This window comes from Eriocheir sinensis, chromosome 6 (assembly GCF_024679095.1).
Source record: "Eriocheir sinensis breed Jianghai 21 chromosome 6, ASM2467909v1, whole genome shotgun sequence".
NCBI lineage: Eukaryota > Metazoa > Arthropoda > Malacostraca > Decapoda > Varunidae > Eriocheir > Eriocheir sinensis.
This window is the reverse complement of record NC_066514.1, coordinates 1831284-1840550: the sequence shown is the minus strand read 5'-3', so window position 1 is coordinate 1840550 and position 9267 is coordinate 1831284. Positions and strand designations below refer to the sequence as shown.

The following is a 9267-nucleotide window of genomic DNA, read 5'->3' as shown; positions in this document are numbered from 1 at the left end:
GCAACAATAAACTATATATTAATCAATCTCTCTCTCTCTCTCTCTCTCTCTCTCTCTCTCTCTCTCTCTCTCTCTCTCTCTCTCTCTCTCTCTCTCTCTCTCTCTCACACACACACACACACACGCACACAGTCAAAGTTCAATATCTTATTATCAATGGGAAAAAAAAGAGGTTTAATTGGGGGACCCTGTGACCTCGATGTGCCGTGATCAAGGTCAATTAAGGCTCGCTAATTCGCACTCAGCTGTTGGGTATTTAAATTCTGATGGTTTTCATTAAGGGTTGCGGTAATTAGGCTTTTTTATATATCCCTTTTTTGTTTGGATATGATGAACACATGCATTTATATCTATCTTTTATTGTTTTAATTTATTGATTGCTTGATAGTTTATTGTTGCAAGTAAAACAACGGAGGAGAATTATTAAGGGAGGAGCATGCTATCCTCAACCCCCAGGCAGGGCAGAGTGTGATTAAACAATTAACTAACCCCTACCATTGTATCTTTTTAGTTTCCTGACAAATAACATGAAGCTGAGAGATAGGAAAAGGATTTGACATGTGTGGAGACGAGCTAGAGAGACACTTCATCTTGGCTCTGCCCGAGATGAGCACAGCATCCCAGCATCCATATACCACCACAAGCATGACACGAGCTGGAGAGACACTTCATCTTGGCACTGCCCGAGATGAGAGCAGCATCCCAGCATCCATATACCACCACAAGCATGACACGAGCTGGAGAGACACTTCATCTTGGCTCTGCCCGAGATAAGCACAGCATCCCAGCATCCATATACCACCACAAGCATGACACGAGCTGGAGAGACACTTCATCTTGGCACTGCCCGAGATGAGAGCAGCATCCCAGCATCCATATACCACCACAAGGATGATACCATTGGAAAAGCTCTTTTTGAAAACACAGAAGTGGAGACTTATTTAGACAGTACTACTATATAAAGTTTGGCCAAAAAGAGAGAAAAGAAGAGAAAGGGAAGAGGGGACGTAAGGAAATTTAGAAACTCAAAAGAGAAAGGCCGAGAAAGACCATAATAGACCCAGAAAAGCTACAACTCAACTCAACTCAACTCAACTCAACTCAATTCAACTATAAAGAAAATTGGATGGGAGAAGTCGACCCTCTTCAGTGACGCCATTGATAAAAATTTATTGAAAAAAAAATATTGAAAAAAAGCTCTGGGTGAACTTTGGAAAGAAAGAAAGGAACAAGCACCAAGAATAGAAGACAAGGAAATAGCCGGTGCCTGAAACCTCATCAACGGTAAACGGTAAACGGTTAACGGTTAAGGAAGGAAATAAAGAAAATCAGAAGGGTGCCGTTGCAAAGACGGAACATCAACAGAAAGGTAAACAATCTACCAATAGCACCAAAAATAGAAACGAAGACAAAAAAATAACCGGGGCCTGAAACCTCATCAACGGTAAACGGTAAACGGTTAACGGTTAAGGAAGGAAATAAAGAAAATAAGAAGGTGCCGTTGCAAAGGCGGAACATCAACAGACCAGGAAAGGTAAACAATCTACCAATACCACCAAGAATAGAAAAGAAGACAAGGAAAGAACCGGGGCCTAAAACCTCATCAACGGTAAACGGTAAACGGTAAACGGTTAACGGTTAAGGAAGGAAATAAAGAAAATCAGAAGGGTGCCGTTGCAAAGGCGGACCGTAAACAATCTACGCCCCATGAAACACCCACGAAGAAGAAGAAGAATAGCACCAAGAATAGAAAAGAAGAAAAGAAAATAACCGAGGCCTGAAACCTCATCAACGGTAAACGGTAAACGGTTAACGGTTAAGGAAGGAAATAAAGAAAATTAAAAGGGTGCCGTTGCAAAGGCGGAACATCAACAGACCAGAAGGTAAACAGTGACAGGCGGCGGCGGACACGTGTTGAGAACTAGCCCCATAAAACACCCACGAAGAAGAAGTGTTGGTGCGGGGTATATGGTACTGTCTCCATTAGGGTGCGTTCCCACCAAACCATTCAATTCAATTCCATTCCATTCAATTCACGTCATTCAATTCTTTTTGAATGAACACCGTTCCAACCAACGCCATCAGCTTACTTTTCATTCAGGTCATCTAGTATGCAATAAGCCTTCGTGCGTTGAGGTATCGCAAGCAGTAGTTAAAAGTATCTGTGTGCTTCATAATTTCGTCCACTATGACGATAACCTGACCCTTTACAGTAATACTAATGATGCGATTGATGACAACCACGAGAACATTAGGAGCATGTCACCAACAAGAAGTACACGACCTACAGTAGAGGCCTTGTCCATTCGCGACGCCCTAAAACATTATTTTGTCTCACCAGGTGGAGCTGTTGAGTGGCAGGACAGAAGCATTCACTAATGAACACACTACACATTGAGTTGTTGTTTATTATGCTGTATTGTTTATATTTTTAGGTATAACGTTTTTCTATTTCATCTATTGTAACAGTCAAGAATATTCCATACTCAGTTAGATAAGTAAACCTGTAATAAAACTTACCTTTGCATTTCATTTCTTCTGCAATCTCCTTCCATAAGGCGGAAATAGCATCCCTATTGCGGTGCAAAGGATCGCTGGGATCGAATATGGGCCGCCGGTCTTGCACTAAACTTATTAATTGTTCCACGTCCATGCTTCGATGACGACAGCACAAGCACAACTGAAGCGGTTGCTCTGTGCTGGCAACGACAACTGAACACGTTCAATACGAGAACCAAACACGTAATAGACCTGTAATTAATATAGATAATTGCAGATTGTTTCTTACACGAATATTAAGTTATGAAAATTAGCAGAAAAATATAAATATTAGACAATATACATGGCGCTACCTGCAAAATTATTATATATTATAGTCGAATGATTGTCATTCAAGAGAGAAAAATGGAACCAGATGCTTCATTGAATGAGAATGGCCAGGAATTGAATGGAATGGAATTGAATTGAATGACCCGGTGGGGACGCTTACATAGGAATTAACGTGATCCATCATAGCCACTCATGAATGACAATGAATTGAATGGAATGGAATTGAATTGAATGGTTTGGTGGGAACGCACCCTTAGTCTCCATTTCTGTGTTTTCAAAAAGAGCTCTTCCAGGGGGCTCCCGTGGTCCAGTGGTAGAGTCTCTGCCTTGTGCTTCGGCGGGGTGCTAGAGCGTGGGTTCGAGACCTATCCTGTGCTGCCTGGGATTGATCTTCCTTCTTCTTCTTCTTCTTCTTCTTTTGACCTGTAACGCTTTGTATCGCTTCTTAGGTCCTGAACCGGGGCGAGGCGCTGACCTGAGGAGGAGACTGCTGCCCATGGAGAAACCACCCCAGGGAGAGACTGCTGCTCCGTCTGCTGAAGTCTGAAGGAGACCATTGGATCCGTGTTGGTCAGGCTGGACAGGCGGCATGGAGGGGGGAGGCAGCGAGGGCCACCACCAGCGGGAGGAGGTGAGGACGATATTTATTTGTATTTTTTATCCATAAATTTAACCCGGTAGCAGCGACGGGCCAAATTTGTGGCTTTACCGTGTACCAGCGACGGGCCAAATTTCTGCCATGCATAAACTGATCACATATGCGTTGATATATATTATGAAATGGTTTGCGTGAGTGATTATTTTTTCTCTTTATTTTGCTTAGAGGGACCTTTAACCTAACCTAATGTAACCTAACTTAACCTAACCTAGCCTAGCCTGACCTAACCTAACAAACATGACCCCCGCAGCTACCGGGTTAAGTATTATTCTATATTATGACCACTTTCACACCCACGAACACCTTGGTGCCCTGGAGACTATAGCACTCGATATATTTCCTTATATTGTATGATTTCTGGCAGGTCTTGAGTCACGTGGTGGACACATCGATATACACCCCCATGACCCAGCCCGGCGCCCTGCAGCCAGCCCACTTCCTGCCACCCTTCTCGTCTGAGCTGGTGCTTGTAACTCTGCCTGATGTGGTGAGTGAGGGCAGCTGCCATTTCCCACTCAGACTTGTTAACCTTCATAACCTGCTTCATCTTTGGCCATTATCAGGCAAGAAAGGTTGCTCCAGAGTTTACAGGTAACTCTGGATTTAGGCGAGTATTGTGTCCTTGAAGAGTTGGTGTAAATCATAAACTGTAAATCCAACAAGAGGTCGGTTTGTACCTTTATTGCCTACTGTATCACTCTGACTCCTCTCCCTCTCGTGGTTCCTCCTCTGGCTGCCCTTCCCCTCGTGGTAGCACAGCAGCGAGGGTGTTGTTGTTGTTGAGTAGCGTGGGTACTGTATTGTTGTTCAAGTGGCGTGCGGGGAGAACTGAGCTCAGCTGTGTGGCCGTGTGAGTCCAGTTGTGTGAGACATCTGGTGGACACTCCGTAAAACATCGTATATAAGTGAAAAAACGTATAAATTAAACATCTATTTGGATTTTGGACCACGCGTCATTTAAAAAACGGGTAAACCAAACTCGCGTAAATCGAGTTACCTGTACTAGTAAAAGACTTAGACACTGTTTGACCCTTAGACAGCGGCAGTATTTGAAGAGTAGCTCCCGAAAAAATGAATTGTCTATATACAGTCACTGCCGACCTTAGGACCATAGCATCAATATAGTTACGCAGCATTAGCGATGTTGAGAGGCTCGTTCATCAGGCATAGTTTCCGCTCTGCAGTATCAACTTCTGGGCCGCCTCCGTTTCTTTACTTGCCCATCTTTTATAATTCTTAAAGATGGTGTGACCTGCCTGAGTCTTTCCTAATCGCAGTTGTCATCAGAATGCCTTTAAACTTTGGTTGGTATTGGCCGATGCTCCCACCCCTCACGTCAACTATTTCCAAAGGCCAAGAAGGAGGTTAGTCGAGTTCTAATGAGTGTTCCTTTAGGTTCACGGTACAGAAGAAGGCTCAGACTACCTCCAGGGTCATAAAAGCACCCCTGGAAATGCCCTAAACTCCCACGAAAGACTAGTAAATTACGTGTTCTTGGTTCTAATGAGTGTTCTTTTAGGTTCACGGTACAGAAGAAGGCTCAGACTACCTCCAGGGTCATAAAAGTACCCCTGGAAATGCCCTAAACTCCCACGAAAGACTAGTAAATTACGTGTTCTTGGTTCTAATGAGTGTTCTTTTAGGTTCACGGTACAGAAGAAGGCTCAGACTACCACCAGGGTCATAAAAGCACCCCTGGAAATGCCCTAAACTCCCACGAAAGACTAGTAAATTACGTGTTCTTGGTTCTAATGAGTGTTCTTTTAGGTTCACGGTACAGAAGAAGGCTCAGACTACCCCCAGGGTCATAAAAGCACCCCTGGAAATGCCCTAAACTCCCACGAAAGACTAGTAAATTACGTGTTCTTGGGCGCAGAAATGTTTAAAAATATGGCCCTCTGTCTGTTCCCTAATCCATTCTGCTATTTTCTGCATCCTTGCCATATCCAGCATTTGTCTCCAATCTTCAGGTGAATCCCATGAACTTGATCAACTCTGAATTGGTGATTGGAGGCAGGAAGGACAGTCAGCTGGTGGCGGGGAAACACAAGTACAGAGTGACCACCTACCCAGCCAGCCAGGACACCACTTGGCTCCCCAGTCTCTTCCTCCCGGACCAAGACGGCAAGCTGACGAAAGGTAAGGCTTGCTGGCTGTTCACGTCAAATTCCGCTCCCAGAAATTTGAACAAGAATAATTTGCAAGGCAGTTCTGGAGTGAAACTTTTCTTATTTGATATTGATGTTGCTTTTAACTTTGCCCTCTGAAACGTGGCTTGTGAAAAGTGATGTTAAACAGTACATTTCTTGACGAGTGGGATGTTTTGTGATGGTTCAGGTACTGTAGATGTTATTTCAACGCAAGAAGGTTACAAAAGATACTTGTACTAATTTGACTTGCGCTAAAGTGAGGTGTTGTTGCTTCAATCAAATTTATTAGTTTAGTACTGAAGGGAACTTAACCCGGTAGCAGCGACGGGCCAAATTTGTGGCTTTACTGTGTATTTGACTGCCTAAATTTTAAGTTACCTCAGACATCAAGGGGGAGGTGGAGGAGGAGTTAGAGGATGGGAAGAGTTGAGTGGACATTGAAGCGCTCCATTCCATCCCTTACAAAGTTTAACTGCCTAAATTTTCAGTTACGTCAGACATCAAGGCTTTCCTGGTGGTGAAGGGGGAGGTGGAGGAGGAGGAATAGGATGGGGAGAATCGAGTGGACATTGAAGCACTCCATTCCATCCCTTACAAAGTTTAACTGCTAATTTTTCAGTTACGTCAGACATCAAGGCTTTCCTGGTGGTGAAGGGGGAGGTGGAGGAGGAGTTAGAGGATGGGAAGAATCGAGTGGACATTGAAGCGCTCCATTCCATCCCTTACTAAATTTAACTGCCTAATTTTTCAGTTACGTCAGACATCAAGGCTTTCCTGGTGGTGAAGGGAGAGGTGGAGGAGGAGGAAGAGGATGGGAAGAGTTGAGTGGACATTGAAGCGCTCCATTCCATCCCTTACTAAGTTTAACTGCCTAAATTTTCAGTTACGTCAGACATCAAGGCTTTCCTGGTGGTGAAGGGGGAGGTGGAGGAGGAGGAAGAGGATGGGAAGAGTTGAGTGGACATTGAAGCGCTCCATTCCATCCCTTACAAAGTTTAACTGCCTAAATTTTCAGTTACGTCAGACATCAAGGCTTTCCTGGTGGTGAAGGGGGAGGTGGAGGAGGAGGAAGAGGATGGGAAGAATCGAGTGGACATTGAAGCACTCCGTTCCATCCCTTGCAAGCTGCCGAAAAATTTACAGAGGCGGGATTTCCTTGGCAAAAGTCGTAAGTTATTTATTGGAGTGTTGAGTGAGCTTGCTGTATCTCTCTCTCTCTCTCTTGTCTGTCTCAATGGATACAACACATGGATGTATGAATTGACAGAGAGAGAGAGAGAGAGAGAGAGAGAGAGAGAGAGAAGAGAGAGAGAGAGAGAGACCTCCTACCTCAAGTACCACTCCTATATCTAAATGTAACATGGTTCGTGGGGGTTACAGAATACGAACCCTGAAATAACTTGTAATCATGAGGCCTTGGATGTGAATTTCTATTTGTAGTGTAGCGAATAGGCCTGATAAGGGAGCCTCCCATAACCCACTTGGCGAATGGGGTATGTCTTTGGCTGACTCGGTAAGGAGCAGCTCTCCCGTCACGCTGGTCGCGGGTTCAGTCCCAGGCAGCCGGCGAACACCCTCTCCTTGTTGTGATTGATTCCTCGTGTGTTTCGATGCACGCAGAGGACGTGTGGGACCGAGAGAGTAATAGGAAAGGAGAATAGAAAATCTCGTCATTAAACATTCATGCACATTGTGAATTTCAGGGCGAGTGGAAACATTGGCGGAAAATATCAAGCCGACCAAGAGGAAGAAGAAAGGTGTTGGTAGTCTGCCCAGCCCAGACGACTCAGGGCAGCCCAGTGGTAAGGATCGCACCTCAAGGAAGAAGAAGAGAGGCGAGGTGCTGTCCCCTCACATGAAAACCTCAGGAAGTCCAACTGATAAGAAGCATAAGGTTTTGCCCAACGCAGAGGAGCTTGGGAGCCACATCAAAAGGACGATCAAGAAGGAGAAATTATAACCTTTGAGTGAATGGTTCCGTGGTCATCAAGTGAAGAATAGCAGAATAGAACAAAACAACAGAATATAGGGTCCGCTTTCAGTCACATGTTTGTTTTGATTGTTACCAATGGCGGCGATCGACACAAGGGGCCAGTAGGTTCACACGGATTGGGCAGCTCCTGTAAGCCCCTGACCATCTGTCCTCCCTATCCAGGAATGTCTGATCTTTTCTTGAAGGGAGCCTGATGTGACGTGGTGTATGTGGTGTCTGGTGTGCTGTGTGAGATGGTGTGGCTGGGTGTGGTATGAGGTATGGTGTGTCTCTGGGTATGGTGGTTGGTTTGTGCCTGTCTTTATCCAGTCTGAATTTATCCAACCTAATCCATTGCTCTGTGTCCTACCCGGCTCTTTTAGTGGTAGGTCTTGGTTGACATCACCCTGTTCATTCATCCATCAATCATTAGTAAATATATCCTTGCCTGTCTTTATCCAGTCTCAATTTATCTAACCTAATCCATTGCTCTGTGTCCTACCCGGCTCTTTTAGTGGTAGGTCTTGGTTGACATGACCCTCAATAAAGACCTTCACCCAGTAACAAACTACCAATGTCTCCAAAATTTAATAGTCTCCCCATTAATGCTGGTTTTGATGGTCTACTACTCTGGAGAACAAAACTACCCACATGCTGTCCAGAAGACCACCCATCAACCCGGACTCTAGATTCTAGGATTAAAGATGAGCTCCGGGAGGGCAGCATGAGCCAGTGCAAGATGGCGCCACAATAAACACTCGCCTGCACCGAAATGGGCTGGGCCATACCATCAGGCCCCTCCGAAAACAAGCCTACCGACACCACAGGCAAAGATGTAAAAAAATAAATAAATAAATAAATAAATAAAAAAAATCTGAGTTGTCTGTGTTGTCCTCCCAAGCAATGTAGCCTGACGATGCAGCTGCGATCTCGGTATCAGATAAAAACCGATATCCAGGATCGCCACCATCATCATCCAACCACTCCTGAACACCACCCACATCCACGGCATCGCCTAATTCACGGAAGCGTGCGTGGAAGTCGTCCACCTCAAAACCAAGGACATTGCATTCTACCTCAGTTCCCCCTGAGGAGATGAGACCAAGAATTTTCTATGGTTTTGGCTGGTACATCCTTCCAAGCACCGGCCCAGTTGTAAATGGCAGACTTAACCTGGCAGCATCAGCGGACCCATTTTTGGGCTCCCGCGAGTTGGTCCGCTGAAATGGTAGACCCTGTATGAGGCTCGGCTCAGAACGACTAATTCGAGCTAATTGTAGGTGGTGGCGGCATAGAGCAACCCACCATGCATGCCCTGGGTCATTGTGGTGGGTGACTGATCTTGAGGTGGGCTTATTTGTCATAGGTGGTGCTGTAAGGTCATGGCAGACTGAATTAGGTATCCATATAGTAACCACTTGTCAAATTCTTTAAAGTAGACAAGCTGTGGAGATCTTTGAGTGTTCACTTGCCTTGAGTGTCAATGTCAAGCTTGTTTTCCTCCTCGTCCTCCAGCAAAAAACATCGCTTCATCAAGGAACCTCCGCTGGTCGTGTCTCTTGGCCGATACGATAACACCTTGATCCACTGGTTGAATGAGAGCAGTCGTATTAGGTGGCAAATACGACCCTGATACGACTTCCCTGCAACCAATTCAG

General features: G+C 45.1%; 1 protein-coding gene across 6 annotated transcripts; it reads left to right on the top strand.

The window, feature by feature from the left end:
• Positions 1–1596: 1596 nt before the first annotated feature.
• On the top strand, positions 1597–8064 carry LOC126987493 (uncharacterized). Of its 6 annotated transcripts, none has more exons than XM_050844483.1 (7): positions 1597–1616; positions 3279–3460; positions 3852–3974; positions 5458–5626; positions 6389–6429; positions 6694–6805; positions 7341–8064. In XM_050844483.1, exons 2-7 carry the CDS (start codon positions 3419–3421, stop codon positions 7595–7597), a joined length of 744 nt encoding a protein of 247 aa, XP_050700440.1. In that variant the 5' UTR covers positions 1597–1616; positions 3279–3418; the 3' UTR covers positions 7598–8064. The 6 variants fall into 6 exon arrangements, with proteins under 6 accessions (XP_050700440.1, XP_050700418.1, XP_050700419.1 ...); XM_050844461.1 differs by lacking the exon at positions 1597–1616 and adding an exon at positions 1842–1971; XM_050844472.1 differs by lacking the exon at positions 1597–1616 and adding an exon at positions 1890–1957.
• Positions 8065–9267: the final 1203 nt, after the last annotated feature.

Coding starts and splice junctions, on each gene's coding strand:
- LOC126987493 (XM_050844483.1), top strand. CDS start 3,419: ATGGAGGGGGGAGGCAGCGAGGGCCACCACCAGCGGGAGGAG. Junction 5,627..6,388: donor AGACGGCAAGCTGACGAAAG/GTAAGGCTTGCT, acceptor CTAATTTTTCAG/TTACGTCAGACATCAAGGCT. Junction 6,430..6,693: donor TCCTGGTGGTGAAGGGAGAG/GTGGAGGAGGAG, acceptor GTGAAGGGGGAG/GTGGAGGAGGAGGAAGAGGA.